Source organism: Streptopelia decaocto (assembly GCF_964273445.1).
Source record: "Streptopelia decaocto genome assembly, chromosome: 2".
Lineage (NCBI taxonomy): Eukaryota > Metazoa > Chordata > Aves > Columbiformes > Columbidae > Streptopelia > Streptopelia decaocto.
Window position 1 is genome coordinate 54,032,600 of NC_138655.1, and position 23,271 is coordinate 54,055,870.

The window sequence follows — 23,271 nt, forward strand, 5'->3', positions numbered from 1 at the left end:
AGCAATCATTTTACACATTGCTGAACTAAAGTGTGAGTAGTCAATGTGCTGGGTAGTGAGCAGGGAAGCAGCAAAGCTCACCAACTTCTCGAGGAGTTGCACTGCCCAGGATGGTGTCTCTCCTCATTGATCTGCAACACAGAGGTGTTTCTCCTGGAATGTTCTCTGTTTCTGCACCATGGCACCTCTGGTCTGCCACTGAGCCATGCTGTTGTGTGCAGGACAGCCTCTCACACATCACTGTGGGTCCAACAAATTTACACTGCACAAATAGGGTGAGTATGAGAAAGAGAATGTCATGTCAACTTTGTTAAAATAGGATGCTGCTTTTTTTAAATTGATTTTTTTGGTTGCTTGGTCAGTTGACTGGTCATTTGAAAATAATTTTACTTTGGAAATTAGTGGTAGAGGACATAGGTGTTTTAAGATCTCCCTGTCAATGCAGGTGGCTGTAACAGGATGTTCTCTGCAGCTCAGTACAATTTTAAATGACTCAAGCAATGACATCTCTGCCATTTACTTGGGGAGGCTGTTCCAGAGATAGTAAGCTTCACTCCTGAATCCGGTCTGAAGTTCTCTTTGCTCAGAAAGTTTGAGCTTGCTTTCCACATGGGGCAATGAGAATGTTTTGCTTTCCTCTTGCTAAAGGAGCTTGTTTCCCAGAAGACCTGCTGCCTCTGTTTTTTGAGGGCAACTTTAACTTCAGAGGCAGAAATGAGTTTTTGCTGCCTTTCATTCCAGTTCACCTGCAGAGCCATGGGATGGAGATGTATCCCATTCTGAGTCACTCACACATTTTCTGAGTTGTCAACAAAAGGTCAGGCTTCAGGAATAAATTCTTCACTCGCTTGAACTTATACAAAACCATTAAGTGCCTTTTTCACTCTGACAGCAGTCTAGCAGTGGCCCAGGTTGGCCAGAGAGGTTGTGCAGTCCCTGTCAGGATCCAATCGAACAAGGTTCTGCACAATCCAATCTGATCTCAGAGCCAACCCTGCTGGAAGCAGGGGTTGAACTAGAGACCTCCTGACACCTCATTGAGCTTGCATTTTCCTTTGAATAAATTACCTTTGGCCAGCTCTTCTGATCAGGTTGAGCTGATCCCTGAGCATGAAGTGAAAGAGAAGGGAGGGAAAGTAGCATCAGCTAACTGCCCTAGAAATCAGTTTAGGCACCAGAACCCACAGAGATTATATGAGGGGTGATCTTAGTACATCTGCTGCTGCTGCTTACACCCAATTTTGTTGTGAAGTGTGAAGAGCTGTGTGGTAAGACCATTGCTGAGGGTTGTTCTGGGAAGAGTCTCTTCAGAAAATGAATTCATGGTCTTTAGGTTTCAGGTGTACTGAGTGAGAGCACAAAAGCAGAGCAGTGGCTGAGGACATTGTCCTGGTGATTGTTGAGGCTGGAGTTTATCTCCATGTTTCCTTCATTGCTGGTACCCACACTCCCAACAGAAAGATCATAACGGATGTCTTAATAGCATGAGCTGGTAAAGCTTGAGAAATTATTTACTATGGTTTTCACTATCTTGATTTTAAACTTTTTTCAAGTTGAATGTATTTTATCATTTATTGAGATCCTAAGTTGTAAGAATTGCCATAATTTTGCCATTACCTTTGTGGAGTTAGGTCTTTTACTCAAATTAATTGTCAGACACAGGTGTTCACCGCAGAAAGCTTAATGTCCTAGTAACATTTCATTTTCATGCCAGCTGGAAGGGAAGAGTGCGACCATCTCAGGAGAAACAGGCCTCACTTCTGATGCAAGGGGAGCTTTTAAAAGGGAAAGAGAGGAGCACAAGAAGCTTCTGGCTGAGAGTCATGGTGTGGTGATGGACCTCCGCTGGCAAATCCAGCACAGTGAGAAGAACTGGAACCGTGAAAAGGTCGAGCTCCTGGACAGGCTTGATAGAGACCGGCGAGAATGGGAGCGTCAAAAGAAGGAGCTGCTCAGGCGGATAGAGCAGGTAAGGAATTATCTTGGGTGAGCAATGGCTGGCTGCAGGCATGAGGCATTGCACCATTACTGCACCCAGGCCGAGGTCAAGGGACTGTATTAGGAAGCAGCACAGGAACAATTTTAGTTCCTTGACTACATCAGTGTTTCTCATGCTCCAAAACAATTTACATACACAAGGGAGTAGAAGGAAAATGCTCATAATCCCTATAAAAGACCACTTATGAGAAATCAACTCCAGGTTAAAGGCCATTTCCTGCCTCATTTCAATTACCCTGGACAGGCTCGGTCACATCGATTCATTCTGTTTGAAAGCTTGTGTGCATCTCTTCGTGCTAAAACACTCAATCCCACATGCAGGGTTATTCAAGGTTCGATATACAGCTTCCTGCCAACAAAGTCTGTTCAGCTGTGAATTAGCCACCAAAGATGCAGATGCTGCAGCTATTCGGTCTCAACTGAATTCTTTTTCTCTAGTAAAGGAACCTGGTGGTTAACATGAAGAACCCTGACTGGTAACAAACAGCTATCAATACTAAATATTCAGAAGACCCTTCTGACCTTGGTCACATTAATTTTGTCCACATCTCCGCTATCATTAGCAAATCTGATAACTGTGTACCTGTCCTCTTGTTTCTCATGCCCATCCACACTTTCATCTGCTTAGTGTTAGAGACAAATTATACCTAATGAGTTTATTATCTGACTGGAAGCTATACAAAGAATAAAAAGTTTAATGAGGGAGAGTTAACACAACATTTTTGACTGAACATTTTTCAGCTCTGAGTCATGCATTCCAGGAGAAGTAAGAAAAACAACCAAATTGTGGGTCCTCAATTAACTGAATACTTTCTGTCCTTAGGACATCAGAAATGGAATGGCACCAAATTTGTACATGCTCTCTAGGGAGCACTATGCTTGAATGAAGCACAAAGTAGCTTCACAGGTTAAGCTGATGAAAGCCTGGTGTAACTTCATAACTTGTTTTTGAAAAACGTTTGTTATCTAGATCTCATGTTCCCATGTGTGGGCTGCAACAAGAAGCTAAAGAAAAAGACACCAGGTGTGAGTGCAAGACTAAACCTGTTTAACCTATGGCTGTTAAACCCACAGAGAAGCAATTAGGAAAACGCTGTACTCTAAGAATATATCTAAAATCCCTGCCAGAAGTGTAGGTCTGAGTGAGCGGTGACCAATATGAAAGTTTTACAGACCAAGAAAACTAAATTTCAATATATAAACAAACAATATTCTGGATTTTTTTAATCTCCCATTTATCTGAAGTTCATGCAGCTTGTTCAGCTAGCCCTTATAATGCAGCCCACTAGCACGTCTCCTAAGATGCAACGACCAATGCCTATGAGCTAGGAAGGCTTGTAACAGAGCTCTTCATCCAAATTACCTGATTTTCCAGGGTTCAGTGGCAGGAGGTGCCAAGTTCTCCATGGCTGGAGAACTGGCCTGATTTCTAGCTGTTGATTTTCAGTGGCCAAACTGCCTCCTGTGGATCCTTCACACACAACGGGAATTAAAGGACACTCAGAAAATTTCCCAATATGCTATGGATGTGGATGCACACTTTTCTTTAGGGAGTCACTTGGTACATCTTTGGATGTTTACATTGCTGTCCCTATGAACTGTGGTTTTTAATATTATTTCTTCAGCATATCCTCAATAGCTTGAGGGACTTAAACTGGTTGAAGACTGGGAATAGGGCACATTGAAGGAAGTGACAGAGAAATCTCTGTTAATGTTACCTAGCCTTTAATTCTCTTTAAACCTGATGTAACCTCTCAGTGTCATCTTGGGAGAGCCTACAAAATAGCTCTTAACTATTCCTGGAGCTGAGTTCTTTTGTTACTATTCTGAAACCTCTAGGGTTCAACTACATATTTTCTGTACAACAGAGTCATACACAGAATTAGCAATATATAAGGGAAATAAAAGATCAAGCTAATTTCAGATGATCAGAGTAGCATTTGAAATCTTGGCTACCTGCCTGCAAAACTTCATAACTCCATCTTTGCTTATAATCAAACATTTCCCTGTGTGACAGGAAGCTTCCAAATATTTGAAGGCTTTTAGTTGAATATCCTCTCAGATTGCAGTTGTGCCCTGCTTTATATGGAAACAATTAATATATCTCTGAAGTCCTTTTCCCTGGGGTTTTTCTGTGTGTATTCCATGTATGGCAATACGTAGAGGATAAGGAGACTACACCAGTGTGTATGTTTGGAAGACAGAGTCTAAGAGACAGCAGAAGTGTGTGTACCACATTTCATACTAATGCTTTGTGCCTGTCTGCTTTCACACAGCTCCTGAATAATGCATGTTTGTTAAGGTGGAAGCCCACTCCAATGTATAAAATATATAAAATACTTTACTCTGGATGGTTATGGGAATACTGCTCACATATAAAAAACATTGTGACCTACTTTTTTTCGGAGCTCAAAGTTGTTTTTTCTCTTTTCAAGTACACTGTCACTTTGTTTTCCCTTACAGAATCCCCCTCCACTGTCCTCCTAAAGCCAATTGTGCACAGGGCACACTGGCAAATATTTAAACCCACAATGTTCCTGCTCCAACAAGGGGACTGGACTAGATGATCTTTCAATGTCCCTTCCAGTCCCTAACATTTCTGTGATTCTGTGAAAATCACCTGTGTGAAAAGTTGTGTGTTTAAAGGTATAAACACACGGGGACTCAAAGTCATTAGTCACTCTTGAAAAATTAGATCAGTATTTCTCACTTTAATTTTCCTGTCAGCTGTCTGAGATTCAGAGAGCAAGCTAGTAATCTGTACTGTTTTCTCATAAATGTTCCCAGATCATTATCCTTATAGGATCTCTGAAAATCTGGAAGAGCTTGCAATTTGAACTGCATATAGAGAAAGCATGTGATTACCACTTCTCCTTGCTTTGGGTTTTGCCCATATTCTGGAGAATGTGCTCCACGATTTCTTGAGATATACCTTCCAGCCCCTACCTTCGTAGGATACCTTAAATTAGCTCCTTCTAATAAAACTGTTTCAGATTTTGTATATCATGAAGATGCATTCCCTTCCTTGTAGACCCAAATCAAGCAAAAATCTTACTGATTTCAGCCCAAGTGCAACTTTCATCATTTGGGACCTAAAATGTTTTGATCTACATTAGGCAATATGATCTCTGCTTATTTTTCCAAACACATGCAGCAAGATTAAAATAACATGTTTTGTAGGTCCTCAGTCTCCAGTGTCCTAGGGAATGACTTGCATTTGCACATTATTGTCACTAATCTTAGCAAAACATCAGTGACATATTGGATTCCTGCTGACATTAACATTTGAAAATATCACTTCATCTATCTTGTTGTATTTACAATTAAAAGAGAAGTTGATCACATCATAATCTAATTTTACGATTGGCAATTTCACTAGTGGTTCACTCTCTCTTCACCCAGTTTTTACAAAGTGTAGAATTAATAGCTTTGGTGTCCCTAGTATAAATATGTATTTTCTTCAAACATGCTTTGTGTGCCTAATTCATCCCTTTGACAATGCTGTTCTGTACAAATAGCCAACTGTCTAGCCATGCATTAGGGCTAGACCATCTGTAAAGCGAAGCTTTTGTCATTCGTTAAGTGGAATTTTCCACCTCTGGAAATAAGTAATGTACATAAAAAGTGCAAGCTGACCACAGAAGAAAAATATGTTTGTTTTGACGAGACTCCAAGTCACTGACCCTTCCTTGAGCTTCTACTTGTATTGCTTTAGGATCTCGTATCAAGATTGCTTTATAAATAACAGTCAATGTTGATTTGTTTCCTTAAAAATCAGATTACACACAAATGCATTGTTTTGTGTATGTATAGACACAGTGTGCCACACGCTACCTGAGTAATTGCAGTTCTTTAAATTTGCCTTGTTTCCAGCTTCAGAAAGAGGTCAGCCCACGAAGAGGAGGTGGCTTTCTGTGTGACCAGAAGGAGAGTAACCTTCGTCCATTTACGACCCAGGGGAACCTTCATGCGCCTCGTCCGATGGGGTCAAGATCCTACTCTGATTCAGATGCCATTCAGTTTGACGATCGGTCACTGTCTAAGCTGAAGGAGAGCGATCGGTGCAGCGCCACAGAAAACCTCTTTCTGGAGTCGCTGTCTCTTGATTCCCCTGACGAGTCCGATGAGCACCGGTCTCGGCAGCTGGAGCGGGAGAAATGTTTGACGGGATTAACAGAAGTATGTGCTCCTCTACCTTTTATTTAGCAAACAGGGAAGCAGAAGCTTTCTAGTCAAAGACATATCCATGTACTCTGGCTTGAAAATTTGGCCAGTTTGTCAACAGGTTAGATCTCCAGCTCCTCACAGGACCAGATTCACTGGTGTGCCTTGACCTGAACATGTGTGTACCTCTGAAAATTTGACCTAAGCATTTTTTTTTTGAGATGTAGAACTTTGTTACTCAACTAAAGGATTGGTAAATCACGTTCTTTGAGAGGAAGAAGAGAAAAAAAGAGAGGCAAGAAATGTGACCATCCTTCTTACATTTTAAGGAGCTATAGGAACCTGTGTGTTCCAGTTAGATTTTCCTCCCTCAGTGCCACAAAAGTATGGCTGGCAATGTGGGATCTCATATTCATTCTTAGCTTTTATTTTATATATGTCCGAGTGCTCAGTGAAGAATGTTGGTATTAGTGTCGAAGATCTGTTGTGTTTAATTTTGATTGCTATTTTCTTTCCTTCAAACTCAATCTGCTGTTTAAGAGGGGAGATCTCTAATCCCTTATCTGTTTTTCAGACATTACCACCATTAACAAAAGTGTTGGCAGCAAAATTTGGTCCTTGATGATAATTTGCATAGCTTCTTTCCTTCAAAGCATGCTTTAGTGAAACCTGGGCAAAGTCACTTCCCCTCAGAAGGTTTGCTCAAGTGAGACTGATTGGAGTTTAATGAAAAGCTTAACTGAGGATGCACAAAGGCAACTGCAGCTTGCTGACTGTGCCTCTCTACTGTATTTTTTTTGTGGAACTCACTGTAGCAGCAGTCTATCCACCCTTCAGCCTGATTCTCCACTCAGTGAGATCAGATTTACTCTGCAGTAACTCCACCGAGTCTACCGGCATTACTCCAGATTTACAGCAGAGTGAATGCAAGGAGGATCGGTTTACTCCTATTTTTTTCTGGATAAATAACAGAAGGGTATTTGCTGAGATAAGCAGTGCTCTTTTTGAATAGTCACACTTTGAAATACACTTCTGTTTTGGTAATGTTCATGATTTGATGAGGTCTAATAAAAGTAATAGGTACTAATGCTAATTTTTCCTGATCATATTTTGTATTCCCTGTAGTTTATTAGAAATATTAGCAAACAGCTAAAATAATAGCTGCAGAGCAATCCCTTCAGAAGCATCAATTTAAAAAAAAAAGAAAACAACAAGCAAAAAAACCCTCACAACTCATTACGGGAATTGTCACAGGGAAATAATTGCCATAACAATATCTTAATGCCATTAGCAAGCTGTAGGTATTCCCCCCATGAAACAAGTAATAGTCTTCCCACACTTAATATAGCTAACTTAATGAGTTTCAACTGGTGCCATTTGTCAGTTCCTAGAGAACATATAATGAAATCTTATGTCAAAGGACCCCAGCTTATCTCTTATTTCAGCATAGCTAAATCTCTGGCATAAAGCAGATTACCTCCACAGAACAAATTCACTCACAAATACATGGTTCAAAACAGTATATTGGACATGTGGGAAAAAAGCCATTTGCAGCTTAGTTCCATGTGTGATTGCATGGGACTATAAAAGTTCAAGGCTTTTGTAGATTTGCTGTACAGGCTTTCCCTGGGCAGTCTGTTGTCTTGATGGGATTGCCCATTCTGCTGCCTATGTACAAAGGGAAGAATATTCCCACTCACAATTTAAGATTCCTTATCAGAGGGAAAATCATCTACTTTGTAGAGACAAACATCCCTGGTGCAACTATGCGGAAATTAATGACAAAATACCCAGAAGATAATGGCACCAACAGGTTCAGAAATAACTTATTCTGTTTGTTTCTCTTTTTCTTCAGGAGGAAGAAACACACAAAGGAAATCTTCAAAGGTGAGTAAAACTTACAGGGAAAAACCCAGGAAATATTCAGCTGCCAGAGCTATAGCTCGCTGCTACCCAAACCACATGGCTGAAGCGCAGCTGTGCCACCTCCTAAGCAGCCTGTGAGCCAGATTAATGGATTTACCTAGGGATTAATTTGTCTCAAGATGCTTCTGTTCTACTCTGATTAACTTGGGCCACATTCAGCTGTGGTGCACAAAGATCAAACTGTGTGAAAGCGCATGGATCTGCAGGTTACACTGAAGGCTACACCTACCTTAGCAAGTACTGCAGGCCTGTAGACATCAGTATATAGAGGAAAACAGTTGGTGCTGAGGACCTTACATGCCCTTCCATGTCAGGGAAAGTTTGCTTTGGACTCGTTCTGGTCTCCCATGGGATGAATACCCACCTAACCCTAGAGTGCATTAGTTGTGCTTCTGGAGGGCATCTTCCAGCTCACTTTGATCCCAAAGGAACGCAGCCCGTGCTCTCTGAGATTGCCCTCTGATGCAAACCAGAGCATCTTAATAGGAGATCCCCTTCAGAACTGCACTCCTGATGTCACGTAACTACCTAAAGTAGATGCACCCTAACTGCAACTGGTGCTCTCGGTTAAAAATTCACAGTGTAATTTTACTGTATCTTCTGGATCACTGATATAAAACCCACTGCTTGCTGAATCCTCACCCAGCTTGAGATACCTCATTGAGCCAACTTTGATAACTACACTCATTTGCATTTTTAAGTAGTCCCATTCAGAAAGCTGCTTTTTTTTGTTTGATTTTTTTCTTAACAAGAAAAAAAAAAGCAGTAGGACAACTCGGCTAAATGCTTGTGATTTGTACAAACCAGCAAAACATGGGAAAGCAAATTATTACATAGCGATTCCCTTTAGTTGAATTTTAGCATGAGCTCAATTCCCCAAGCTGGTTCAATGCAACAGCATCTAGACTGGATGTCCCACATCGCTATGCACCAGCTGTGCAGCCTGAGCAATCTCAGGAAAGGGGGTGGACTTGCTATTTCCCAGCAAGTCAGAAATACTCCACACTTGCTTTGAAAAGGGTGCCTTATATTGTCACAAACACTCATTTTCTGTGAATGGTATTATTTCAGAAATGCATCCTACTGCTCCATATTTCAGACATTTGCCAAGCAGTAATCCATGAGAAAACAGTAAATTAAGAGCCATTAATAAACCATTTGGTACTTTTAATGACACATCAGGAATGCTTGCATTTCACAGCTATTTTAAAGATAATAAAAGGGAACTTTAATGAAGGAGAAGGATAAAGTGGTTTTATGTATAAACAGATGGTGAACATCAGGTTTCCTGAGTTAGTTTGCTGCTGAAAATAAGTCACTCCATCAGTTTTCAAGCATATGATTGACTCTCCCATGTTCCCCTCTCCAGGGCAATGTCCGTTTCGTCCATGTCAGAATTTCAGCGCCTGATGGATATATCTCCATTTCTACCAGAAAAACACTTGCCTTCATCCAGCAGCAAAGATGACATAACCCCTCCCCTGTCTCCTGATGATCTGAAATACATTGAGGATTTCAACAAAAACTGGGATTACAGTAACACTAGGGGAACTACTGAGAAGCCTGCAGAAGGCTGGGCAGAAAGGACAGAAATTGGGAAAGCTGGGAATGATCCTGCTTCAGATCCCTTCCAGGCGTCATCATGGTACCTCACCACCAGTGTCACTATGACAACTAACACCATGACCAGCCCAGAGCACTGCCAGAAGCAGCCAACGAGGAGTCACAGTGTAGCCGAAAAAATGGGAGTTCGGGTCTTTCACAGCCCACCCGTTGTCCGTAGGTTTGATAACTCAGTGATAGCTGGCAGTGAAGGGAAAAACCAGGTTGAGCCGGACTTCCTGTTTTCTGTGACCAAAGCTATGGGGAATGTCACCGAGACAAAAGGTGGTTCCTCAGATATGTTTGGAAGATGGTCTTGTGACCTGGCCAAACATCATAAGGATTTTCTGGAGAGTGGTCTTCATCCCATTGAGCGTCCTATTTGCACTACTGTGGGCTTTGCCTCACCCCTGCACAGCTTAGAGATGTCCAAAAACATGAGTGATGATATGAAGGAGGTTGCTTTCTCTGTCCGAAATGCAATACGCTCAAACTCTAATTCAACAGAGCCTCAGTTTAAGGACACCGCGTGTCAAACCAATGGCATGAGAACAACAGGAACGCAGACCACCCAGACGATCAGTGTTGGCTTGCAGACGGAAACCCTGCGCAGTATCACCAGCAGTCCACACAAGTGTCTGACACCAAAGGGGGGGTCCACACCTGTCTCTTCACCATCCAGAAGCCTAAGAAGCAGGCAAGTGACCCCCGTCATTGAAAAGGTCCAGGCTAAGTTTGAACGCACATGCTGCTCCCCCAAATATGGTTCTCCAAAGTTGCAAAGAAAAATCCTTCCCAAATCTGACCAGCCAAATAACCGGACTTTGCCTGGCACACCTCAGAAAGGATTCAGTGAGTCCGCTTGGGCTAGATCAACTACTACAAGGGAGAGTCCTGTCCACACCACCATCAACGATGGCCTCTCCAGTTTGTTCAACATTATTGACCATAGCCCCATCTTTCATGAGACTTTCCAAAAATGCCCAAGGTCTAGCAGCAGGTCCAGGTCAGCAGAACCCAGACCAGAACTAAGCCCAGTGCAGGAGCCATGTACAAATGCCCGTGGCAGATCACCCAGTCCTCTCCGATTGGGGACAGAGACGCAAAAGGAAGAAGGGACTGAGGTGACAAGTATCAGGCAGGACTTATCTGCTCCTCCAGGGTACACACTTACAGAAAATGCTGCCAGGATCTTGAATAAGAAACTTTTGGAGCATGCCTTAAAGGAAGAGAGAAGACTACGTTCACACAGCCCACCAAATCTTAGCAATGACAACAGCACAGGAGAAATTGTCAAAGTAGATCCAGGGTCCATAGAGGTAATGAGTTTGTTTGTTTTTCCTCCTATAGCTAAATGCACTCTTCTTTGAACAGATGCATTATGAGATCTCTTGCAGTCCTAGTGAGTATTTACAATGAATGTCCTAGTCCTGTCATGGTACCACCAGCGATCCCCAGTCATGAAACTACTGGCTTAGTCACTGAAGAACTGATTAAAGAATTGAGTTTCTATCCTGACAGCTTATCGGGCTTGAAAGCATCAGAAGAGCTTTATCCTTTACAGGATAAAGATGCCTTTACAGGATAAAAATGGTTCTCCCCTGAATTACTGGGATAAGGGGTTTCTGTCACAAAACACACCATGTGTTACAGATGCTCTAGGTTTGAGTAAATTTCTTTTTTATGCTGGATAGGAAGGTAGACTTTCTCCTACACAAGAATGGGTGTTGACAAGTCTGTGTGGAAAATAGTCTCTACGAAGAGAACCAAAACTTCAGGGCCTTCAGCATGTTTTCTGGATGTATCTGATTAAGTTTGGCTCAGGTCTGTGAATGTGATTAAATGGTGTGATATTTGGTACAGAGTGTTGCTGCCTGACAAAAACAAGAAAAAGAAAAAAAAAGATAATCAACTAGTCTAAGCACATACCTACTTAGTGTTTAAGAACTCTTTGTTGATATTTTGCTGTCAGCAGTGTAACCATCATCATCTGTATCAGCAAGTATGCCCAGGTATTTGGGCTTAGAGTCTCAGGTACAGTAATGTGCTATAGCAATCAACAGAAAAAAGAGGGTGTAATGTTGGACAAAAGCTTTCAGTTATCAGTGTCTAAGCCTCCTGTTCCTGGTGAAACTTTGTGCACATGAGAGTGTTGCCATGAGAAGGAGGGCCTGGGGAAGCTGAATTGTGCTGCCCTTGTAGCATCCTGATGTTTTGGTGGGCCCTGGCCACAGGGCAGCTGCTTCTCCTTCACCTCTACACATCTCCCCTTGGCCTCGCTAGGCTCATTCCTACCACTCCTGCCTAAGATAGCCCCAAGGGAAGGTTCAAACCTCATTTTCTAAGTCAACATTTGGCTTGAAGGATTTGTGGGAGCCTGAGTGCTGAGACTTTTGGTCTGCAGTTTGCCTTGCACTAGTGGGTGTTTCTGCATGGACAATCGGTTCCTCTTTTGTAGGTACTGCTCAGAGGACATGATCTTTTTTGCCTAACAGAGAATCCAAAGCTGAGGTTATATTCCCTATATGCAGTTTAAACTGATATAATTGGGAAGTTTGTACCTATAAAAAAGAAGCCATATCCACATTATAAATATCAGTGAATGAAAGTTGGCTTTGTGCACAAACCTCAGAGTGAATAAAAGGGGAAAGCAGCCTCATTTATTTGAATCTTAATAGTTACCTCTGTATTTGTTCTTAGTCCAAAACACTGGGAATGCATTACTGGTTCTCATTAGAAAGTGTGTTGCACTCTTACAGGTTCAACTCAGCTTTGTCTTCAAAGCATCTCTGGAAACTCTTTATTTCCTCCTGCATCTTTTAACTGTCTCCGCAGATTTCAAGTATAAGTAAATGAATGTCATCCCACGTCATCACAAATTGCTATTAGCAAAATACAACTACCATCAGTACCTGAGTTTGATGCACAAAGAGATTTGTGTCAATGCTATTTAGCAAAAACCCATTGACCATCAACCTGGTAGAGCATTGCTCCTCTTTGTGAATTCTCAGTATTTTTTGCCTATTTTTTTGAGTTCCAAGCTTCAGAACTAGGACTTGTTCCTTGCAAGTCTTACACAGCTGTTATGACTGTTGTCTAGATGCACAGGTTTATGATCTTTGGGTGATCCTGCCATTTCTCAGGAATATGCATGGAAAAGGAAGGCGGTGGGCATTCATACAATGAGCTTAGCTCTTCCTAGGTGAGTTGATGCTCCACAAGATGTACCTAATGGAGCACGGGTTCGCTGCTGAAAATACTGCAAATAAGTTCTAAACTCTGCGGATGCCTTGGTTTATATATGGATTGCACTGACCACACAAATTACGCTTTGTACAAATTCCACTTAGCACATTTTGTACAAAGTCAGACACAGCAGTTCAGCGAATGATGATCTTGGGGGAGGCAGGCTGTCCTTGGGGTGGCATCATGTCACTGCTGCCCCTGCCACCCTTCTGTAGATCCCTGCTGTGCTTCCGCCTCACCTGATGGTTTCTGGCCGAGACAAGTGACCTTCTTACCACCAAACGCCTTCTTGTTTCTGCAGTCATGGCATGATATATTAATGACTTTTAGACTCACACAGGTCACCTGTTGGTGGCTTTCCTTTAATTTGAGCTTCTGGGTGGTTTAGTTACATAATTTCCTTTTATATTCCTGCTGCAAATATGAAATCTAGTTCATATATACATTTATATATAATATTTACGTACATATGTATGTGTGCATGCGAGTGTATATGCATACAGAGTAGTAATAACTTTGTATTTTCTAACTTGCCCAGAGCTGCTTAAAAGCAAATTCATATCCACCCAGTGCAGCCTACTAGCGTCTTATACTGCTAATTCACTAAACCGCTATTTTAATTGCATATCATGGGATTCATAAATATTACTATTATAAATACAGATTAGCATTACCTAACTAACAATGTAAGAGCTGTATGAACATTTTTCTTCTATGACTAGCAAGGGCGTAAATCATAGAGGTTACACAACGGCCCTGTACTGGGGATCAGACTCATTTCTGACCCATGGAGGAGAGGGCAGCTGCTGTGTCCTCTGCTCACCAAGGCACACCGCTGCACACTTGCCACTGAATGATTCAGCATGGGAGGGGGAATGTTAAAAGGAAGGGAAGGTATTGTCAGAATTAAAGGGCTTTTGCTTTAGTTCGGGTCTCCCATCCAGCTGTTAAATAGGAACAAGGGAAAAGGGTGAGGCAAAGGGCTTTCATGAAACCTGAGTAACGTAAGCATGAGCAACATGAGAAACATGAGCAATACAAAATATCAATCGCTTTTCAGTTTGTTAAAGTTTTCCTAAGCAGAAATTCTCTCTTGAAATCAAAGCAAGCAAAAAAAATACAGCTTTATTCCTCTTTCATAGTGAAGTGTTTTTTCCCTAGCCCTAATCAAGGTTGGCAAAGAATAACAGATGCATTTCTCTGCTGAGTAGAAGTATTTGGTTTGTTTAATGCTATGTCCACTTCTGATATCGTGCTAGCATTGTAAAAGGTTGGTTTGTTTGCTTCCTTTCTTTCTAAATCTTTTTCTGCTAGTGGCTTATCTTTTATTTTTTGACTATTAGTTTCCCTGTGATAACAATGGTAACATGATCTGAATGGGTGGTCACATCTGGAGACTTCTTCCTTGCTGACATGAAATCTTCACTTTAAAAAAATAATTTATTAAAACAGTTCTTTCCAACCTACTTGCTCTCTTTTTCTTTTCTGTCTGTTCTGTCCAGAACCAAACTGTCTTATTAACTGCCCCCTGGGGACTCTAACCCTGCCTGCCTCACTGCTGTAAGTCCTTTCTACCTTGTTTCCAGAGCTTTCCGAAAGCGGTCATTTTTTAAGGTGTGGGTTAACGAAGGGAGGTAAATGACCACAACTCCAGAGGTATCGCTGGCCACCCAGCATCCTTGTGGGCTCCTTCATATGCAGCGGTCAGGAAGCTCTCAGGATAGAGTCCATCTGCCATCTCCTGCGGCAGCTTGGGCTGTGAGAAGGTCACGCTTAAGTCAAAATTTAGGCTGTTGGCTTTTTGGGTTTGTTTTTTTTTTTTTTTGTTAAACTTTAGAAAAAAAGCAACATTTAAGACCAACAGGTATGCAAAAATGTTGGGGAGGAATTCAGATTTAGAGCAAACTTTTTTTTTTGACAAACACACAATGGTGTGCAGGGCTTCTGGCTGTCCCAGGGTGCATCCCCCTCCAGCCATGGCTACAGCAGCCGATGGAGTGGGCTGGGGACCTCCAGCACCAGCCATGGCTGATGGTCACCTTTGCTCATTAAGCTGTTCCTGGCCCAGTTTTAGCCATTGGCTGGGGTTGCCGCAGCAGAGGGAGGGCAGAAGCTGTGCAGATGTGAGCTCTGACCATCCACTCTGCCTCAGACACAGAAAACTCTTTTATTTATTTATTAATACAGGCATAGCCATGGTGGCTGACAGCCTGGCTTAGGAAATAGCTAAAAACTAAACATGAAATAATCTTTCCTGTTTTCAATGTCTGGGCTAAGAAGTGCTGCCTTTCCACCCACACCCCAAAGCAACCACCAAACTAAATTACCCACAGGATACTGATTTAAAAAAAAAAAAAAAAAATTCTAGCTATGACAGCTACATGTGGTAAGTGAGCAGGGCTTTTCACAAACCATTCCGGACAGTTTCCTTATCGTGGCTGGATTTCCTTAGCACATGCCGAGGAAAGCACAGTGCAGGTGGGGGTGATTGACACATCGGCCAGCATGTTGTAAGATTACGCTGCCAGTCACTTGTTGGCCCTGGAGCAACATCCATTGCCATTGCATTGTGCTGGGCATGTGTACATCACAGATAAGATGAGCTTAAGCCTGCTGTTCCGTAAAAGCTGACCAACATCTGTGGGCATGCTGGAGAGAGGCTTTTGAACTGGGAGGCAGCAGTGGAAATAAATTTTGTTATCACCATGCTGACTCTTATTTACTCCTATGAAACTAGGATAAAGCAGCCAGAAGCAAGCAGCACTATAGAGATATCATATTAAGCCGCTGTTTAGAAAGCGGCTAAGACAAAGCCTGCAGATCTCACAGCCTCCATTCACTGTGTTGCGCTGCCTGTGAGCGTTGCCGTGCATACGGATTTCTCTTAACAAATCTGAGTCTAGTGGCAGCTTTCACAGACCATATGTTGCCCCAGGCGCAACAGGATGAGGTGAAGTAAGGACACGGAGTCAATCTTCTCATTAGCACCGCCTTACTGTTGCTTTAGCAAGGGTCCTTGTGATGGGGCGGGGGGTGAGGGTGCAGGAAGGCGGCGGTGCAGGCTCAAGCGCCGTAGCCCCCTGGGCAGCCCCTGCCATGGTCACTGGTCTCGCTCTTGGTGAGTGCCAAGGATAGATGACACAGCTCTGCCTCAAGCAGTGGTGTGTGGCTGTGGATCAACCTCTTGGCTGTGTATTGCCCAAAGACACCGAGGTTCACCCTCCGCAAAGGCTTCCTCTCTCCAAAACACGTGCCTGCACAAGCTCCATTTCCCGCACCTCAGCTCTGTGTCTTCAAAACTGATCTTTCTGTCATGTAACATTTATGTTTGGTCCTCCCACTCCAACGAAGAGGTTCAATGGCATATCACCTCGTTTGTTCACTGCCAGTCATATCATGTTACCTACTCCAATATTTTCCATCTCGAGTCACGTTTCTCCTTCTCCTTTGCTTCCCACTGTATCGTTCTGTTTTTGCCTTTGCTTCCCTGTGCCTTACCGTGCTAGAGTTTTTCCTTTGCATTGTATCGTTTCTGGTCCGTCTCTTCATTTATCACCAGTTTACATTCTGATTTTGAGACTGGTTTTATTGAACTCCCCTGTCCTCTCCAGTGACTGCTCCTCAGTGTACACATTTATATAGGTTGGCAAACTCCTCTGATTTGCTTTTATAAATTACAAAGTATGCAATGAAATGCAATGAAAGTTTGTCTTTGGCACCACAAGACAGACTTACGGCTACAATCACTTATTTTGATGTAGGGAGCACTCAGAATGCGGCAGGAAGCCTAGCTGTGCTATGAGCAGAGTCCATAAATATTAGAGGCAATTAGCAACTTAGTGCCAAGGTGAAAAATCACAGCTGCAGATTGTTTCTAATCACAAAGGCAGGCCAACCAAGCCTGGAAAGTTGGTAGAGGAATAAAATTTCCATTCTCTTCCATTTCTGTGAATGTCATCTTTAATGTACAGTACCATTGAATCCTGTATTTCAGGCTTCAGCAGCTGACAGTAAGAAGTGATGTTCCATAAGATTAAATCTGTAGGTAAACCTCATTTTTAATCCAGCTGGAGATCATAAACTACTCGTGTAGTCATTATTCTGCCACTAAGAAGACTTTCCTGCATGTCAGTATGAGCTCTGAGGCAGGCAAAAGGAATCGGTGGTTGATTTTCACCACTCTTGCAAATGCCAAACCTGGCTCTTTTATGCCAGGTCAGCACTTAGAGCACTGTGGTGAATAGTGGATTTTCCTGAATTATCATGCAAATGTACTTTTCAGCTCTTCTCTTTCTAGCACAAGGAGAACTAGCAAATGAAAGTTTGTCAACTACTTCAGCTCATCCCAGACCTCTGTCTTTCATTCGCTCCTTACCTCTTCCATTAATCACAGACATACATGCAGGAACCTGGAGCCCACACACAGCCAGATGTTTGCTGCTTGGTTTTGTCCCGCGACAGGACAGAAGCTTAGCTTTAGCTTGAACTTTTTGCTCCTAAAATGCGTTGTGCATCCAGACAGCTCTTTAATGCAAGTCACTAACCGCTGTTTTGCTTTCTTGGCTGCCAAGGAACTACCTTGTTCTGCACTAGCCCCATCCCTCCAGCCCTGCTTCTCCCGGCCAGAGAGACCAGCGAACCGGCGCCCACCGTCACGATGGGCTTCACATTCCCCTACTGCCTCACAGGCGCAGTCCACCGGAGACCTGACTTCCTCGGAGGAGAGCGGAACCCAGGAGCTGCCGGCGGAGACCCCCAGCCAGGAAGGGGGAGGAGAGCCGGCCTGACTCCACACGGGAACCGGGGGGGGGACTACGAGTCGTCACCTCCACCAGGTCACCTCCGCCAGCCGTCTCTGCCACCAGGGAGAGAGGTCCACTTGGAGAGGTTGAAGAATGTTCTCAGACGCAGCTGCTGAATGTCCGGCCTGGGAAAACAGAGGTGTTTCTAGAATGAAACAGTTAATGTGCCTGTAATAACATAATTTTTTTCATAGCTGAGAATACTATTTTTGTCTCCATCTTTTCTACATACAGTATATTAACAAAAAAAAAGTTGGGGGGGGGGGGAATGATATAAAGTAAGATTTAAAAAAAAAATTGTAAATTAAGTTTTAAGGGAATTTGAATACATGCTTGCGCTCTCTCCAAATACTGACTGCCTTTTGGTTATATTTGCACTGTTCTGTTTTCAATTTTAGTTTTTCATTTTTTGTTTTGTTTTGGGGTTTTTTTTAATTATTATTATTTCTCGTAAAACTAGAGTCTTAAGTTAATTTTATTCTATTGTAATGTCAGTGTTACTGGTTTTTAAAAGTAAGGTTCTTAAAGATGCTTCAACTGTCTGAAGCGATGATACCTTTTAAGTAGTGAAGAAAGCCATTAAGCTAGTTCACTAGACTTGTATTAATTGAAATGGAGGTGAATACAGGTAAACACAAGAAAAAGGGTAAACAAAAAAACAACCAAGAATGCCTCAGAAAGTCTTATGGAGTTAGCTGTAAAATACACCTACAATACTTGACTTGCATGCCTCTGGGTCCTCGCACTTTAGTGCATGTACATACTGCTACTGTACCATCACATAAATGTGAGTCAATCTGTTTCACTGTAATATTGTTGTGAATTTACCTGTACTGTATTTTTATTGTTGGTATTCCTGCATTGACTATACAAAAAGAGTTTTTAACTTATTGTTAGCGGTTCAACTGGCTATGTACAGCGTTTACTGAGAACTTCCTTCATTTTGGGAAAACCATGGAGATCTCTGGGCATACTGAGTTGTAAGTGGTCTTGTTTAAGAGTCTGTTAGAGACCATGTGAAGTGGAAATAAAACCCTCAGTATTTACAAGCTGCTTGAGTGCTTCGTGATGTTTTTTTTATTATTATTATGATGCTTCCCAGGTTCATTTAAGTGGGAGAAAAAAAGTTCTCAAACTCCTCCTTTATTCATAAGGGAAGAATGCTTTGTATGAAATAAATCATGGCAAAGCCAAATATTATGCTGTGCTCCACAGACTCCTGTGAGCACTGGATCAGGCCATGGGAAGGTTTCTGAATTTCCCCACTGAACTCTGTGGAACAGCTGCTCACACAGATAGTGGGACTCATCTTCTCCGTTCCTCTGAGGCCATATGGCTTCACACTTTTAGTCATTCGCAAGAGAGAAAACCAGCCAGCTAAACATAATAACAAAATTATGACATGTCCAATGTTAATCCAGGCTTGTGAGAGACTAATAAAACCAGGGCTTTTGTAACATCGGTGGCTAACACTGAGAAGCAAATGCAGCTGAGAATTCATGCGCTTCCAAGAGGTGGAAGCCTCTCGAGCTACTTTGCCTGGGACCATCTGTTTGGCCACATGTTTTCTCTGGGAGCCCCAGAACTGCTCTGACTTCTTATCCCATTGCTAAACTGGCTCATTCCTGTTCAATTTCCTTTGCTGAGGCTTTCTGAGGCTCGTGTGTTAAAGAGCACCATCTGGGATCCCTAGAAGCCTTCCTGGTTAGCTCTGTCAAGCGATAAGCCCCTCATATCCCATCCTGCTGTGTCATGGCCAGCTTTCTAGGAAGTTTAATTCAGCTGTTGGATAAGAACAAACTCTCTGTTTCCCAAATATCAGCCAGCTGAGGTCTGGGTTTTCCGGTATCAGTCAGGACCGTGGCTATTAACCTCATACCAAAATGTCCACCTGTGGGCCATCATTGTGGAAATTGCCACTTATCAAGATAGGCAGACTGAAAAGTACTGTTGTCTAATGGCTCTCTAGTGCCCCATCCAAAACAAGGGGTGTCCAGTGCCAGTCCTGAGCAGCAGTAGTGATAATTGCCTTCCCAGCTGAACCAAAGCCTCACTGCTATTAATAGCATTTTTTGGGACCGTTAAGTTGGCCCGCCCAAGTCTGAATGCTCAAAATTGTCCGCAGTGGCCACCTTACTTGCTTGAAAATCTTCTCGCTGTGACAGTATGCTGAATTGCTGCAATAATTTTAGTTTGGGAGTGAAAGGAGGAACATGTGCAACTGTTTGGAAGGTCAAATAATAGTTGCAATGGTTATTGAGGAAGACAAGCCACAACTGAAAGATCTTCATTTGTTTTCAAACTCTCAGTTACCAGGAGCAGCTTCACAGGGAAAGGGGGAGGGGTTGCTGCATCCTTAGATCTTTCTCCTAGATGAAGTAACTTAAAGTTGTAAGTGACAAGCAACGTTGACTACCAGCAAGTAAAAATGCTGTTCTGATTCTTGTGACAGCCGTAATTTTTGTTAATGATCCAGAAGAAAATTCAGGTGACTAATCTGTAGATTTGTTACCAGGAAATCGTATTTGCCTTTCAAATCAAGGATACACCAGCCTGCAGAATTAGCTTCTGGCCATCCTGAAGTAGGAAGGTCTGTGAGGATAAGCAGCTGCTTGTAGCTTGACAGGCAAAGTGCTTCTGAAACAGCAGGAGTGGCTGAAACAAAAGCGAGGCGGTAAGCAATAGCAAGAAGGAGAAGGTTAAGTGCAAATAGAAATTCTGCAGACGGTCATAAAAAGAATCACATTAATTAAACATAGCTTCTTTCTAGTCTAATTAGCAAATACAGTGACATCAAGAAATATCACATGTTTCTACTGGCTCTTTGGAAACACCAGGGCTTTTATCTTCCAATATTCCTGCTGGTGGGGCTGGGGGATTTCCGCCACCCATTATTCCAGCATGTTCCAGAATTGCTTAAACAAATCAGAAAATAAATGATGGGCCTGCAGTCTGTCTAAGGTTACTTTAAAAGCTTCTGCAATAAAACGAAAAGCCTTCTTAGAAGGTCTGCAGCTCACTCAGTGTCTGGGGGTTATCTGAATTATTGCCTCATGAATAATCAGGGCAAGAGAAGCCTTGCAGATTGCCACGCAAATTAGTGAAGAAATCTGTCACAGCTTTGCTCGAGGAGGCTGAAATAGATAGCTGGATTTCAGCCAGGGGTTTGTGGTGCCTGAGACACTGGCCTTGGGACATCGCCCGGTCCTGCAGCACAGTGGGAATCAGGAGCAGAACCACGACCTGTGGCATCCCTCCCGGGCCAGCCAGTTTTTTGTGGGGCCACAGCACCCCAGGGTGTCCCTTCTGACACAACACTGCAGTGTCCATGTGGGCAGCATGAGGGAGGTAAGGCACCCCTCCCTCCCACTTCCCTTCATGCCTATCTGCAGCCACTCCCTGATATGCTTCCCTCCCCTTTCCATGCCAAACAGACTTGAATATCACTCTAAACTCACCTACCCAGGTCTACAGGGAAAGACCCAAAATAGAACACGGCATCTGAATTCATGGCAACACCAGATCAGTGTTGTGCCTCATTGACAGGGCGAGGACTAGACTTGCACCATCCCACTCCACCACCCCCTTCCTCTCACGTCCCCCTCTGCACAGAGGAAATCACCATACATGTAGGGTACCCCAAGGCATGCATCTTCACTCCCTTCCTTCCTTGAATATCTGGAGCCATCAAGCTTCCTCTTGCTGTCTTTGGAGGTACCTCATCTCTTGCTTCCTCCCTGTTCCTCTGTTTTGGCTTCCTTTGATGTAAATCACTGCAACCTGCTACAGTATTATTAAGCTGCTGAGTACATATAATTTTCATATGAAATGACAGCTAATGTCTTCAGTATCCACAAAGCCCAGCCTGCTTTCTGGAGAGGCTTAATGGCTTTAAGCAAAGTCTGCTTCCCTTTCCTGTTTATCATCTTCTTATCCATCTTGCTGGAGTATGAGATATTCTGCCTTCAGGTGTGGGTGAGAGAGACTACTGTGGTGTTATAGATGTCTCTAAAATAAGAAAAAATACCACCTGTTGCTCAAAAACACCTTTTGTGTTTTTCTAGCTGAGCAGATTTAGGACTTTTTCTCTCATTATTCTTTTCTGGTGTACAAACACCTTCTGGAGGGCAATCCTGGCATCCTCTGAAAAAAATGTCAGGGAAATCCTGAGAGCATTTGATGGTCTGGGCAGGATTTTGCAGGTGAGGGAGGGCTCAGTGAGCTGCCCAGCAACGCGGGTGCAGCCACTTGTCCTGGAGCTGGCCTGAGGAAAGGTGGCATTCCCTGCGGAGTAACTGTTTGGAGGCAAAGGTGGGGCTGAGGCTACACAGACCCAATGCAGGTCCTCAGAAGTCCCTGGTCTGGCAGCCATTGGTTGCAGGTTGGAGCTGCAGGAGGTGGAGAGTTGGGGAGAGGTAGGTGGCAGAAACATTCTCCTGCTGTGGGCAGGGCACCCACCTGCTGTGGTTAGTCTTGCCAGGGGTGATGGACTGAGATCTGAGGAGAAAAGGTCATAGAAAAAAAATAAGTGTCCTTGAAAGCTGACAGTAGATAGATATCTGAATGAGAAGAAGAAAGAAGGTAGTTCGATATTGAGTTTTTTATGTCCCTTGATGACAGTAAGCCTGGCTGAGCAATGTAAGCAGATACCGCACTAAAAGGGAAGAGTACTTCTAGGCTATGAAACGTGAATCCTATTATACGCCAACAACAGCAAATTTTGTTTTGTCCTGTTAAATCACAAGATTTTTTTTTTTCTATACCTTAATTGGATTTTTTTTGTCCCTACAGTAAGACTTCAGAATAGGTTTACACAGAAAAATGATGTCATGGACCCAGGTGCTCTCCTCATCCTCCTTTTGCATCTCTCCCACACTGTCATCCCTCTGGCTTCGGCTGTGGAAGAGGGAGCTGAGTGCAGGCGGACAGGCTCATCCCAAAGGCACTGCTCAGCAGGCACTTCTTGCTCACTGATTTGGTTGGAACTAAATTGGCTCCAAAATACTAAGCCCTGCAGTAACAGGCGATGGGATACAATTTTGAGGTGTTGAAAAATTTTCCCACTTTACATAGAAGAGGAGTGGTCCTAATATTTTAACTACTAAGAATTGCAATGTTAAATGCTTAGGCCATGAAGAACGTAAATCTCATTGAATTTTCTGCCCGAAGAAGAGACTTAAGTAACTTAAATACTTTGAGAACTTCTATCACAAGTCTCAGACTACAGCTTTCAGTATGTTTCTCATTAAAATATGGCCTCTGTTCCTGATGTTGTCTGAGAGAAGATGTGTATTGTGTTGTTCCTTGCTTGATTTTCTTCACATTGCATTGACAGAACAGGAAAAACCTTCACTTTGCATATATGAATGAGAGGAAGAACAATAAAGGCCATGATTTTGTCACAGCTATTTCCATGACAAAAACAAAGACTTTTGAGAGGGTATTTTATTAGTACAATGTCACTGTGGTTTGTCATGGAAATCACATCTTAGACAAAAATCAAATCCCTGGCTTCACAAATTGCGTTCACCTC

General features: G+C 42.8%; 1 protein-coding gene across 9 annotated transcripts in view; it reads left to right on the forward strand.

The window, feature by feature from the left end:
- MTCL1 (microtubule crosslinking factor 1) overlaps positions 1-18,789 on the forward strand; it is a 110,696-nt gene extending 91,907 nt beyond the window's left edge. For 7 of the 9 annotated variants that reach the window (XM_082043846.1, XM_082043850.1, XM_082043853.1 and 4 more), the window contains 5 exons: positions 1,715-1,969; positions 5,872-6,177; positions 8,018-8,049; positions 9,458-11,009; positions 17,508-18,789. In XM_082043846.1, coding sequence (XP_081899972.1) covers positions 1,715-1,969; positions 5,872-6,177; positions 8,018-8,049; positions 9,458-11,009; positions 17,508-17,723 — 2,361 coding nt within the window. In that variant the 3' untranslated portion in view covers positions 17,724-18,789. Of the gene's footprint in view, positions 1-1,714; positions 1,970-5,871; positions 6,178-8,017; positions 8,050-9,457; positions 11,010-14,438; positions 14,497-17,507 lie in introns of all 9 variants that reach the window. The other 2 variants (XM_082043854.1, XM_082043852.1) reach the window with 2 other exon arrangements.
- Positions 18,790-23,271: the final 4,482 nt, after the last annotated feature.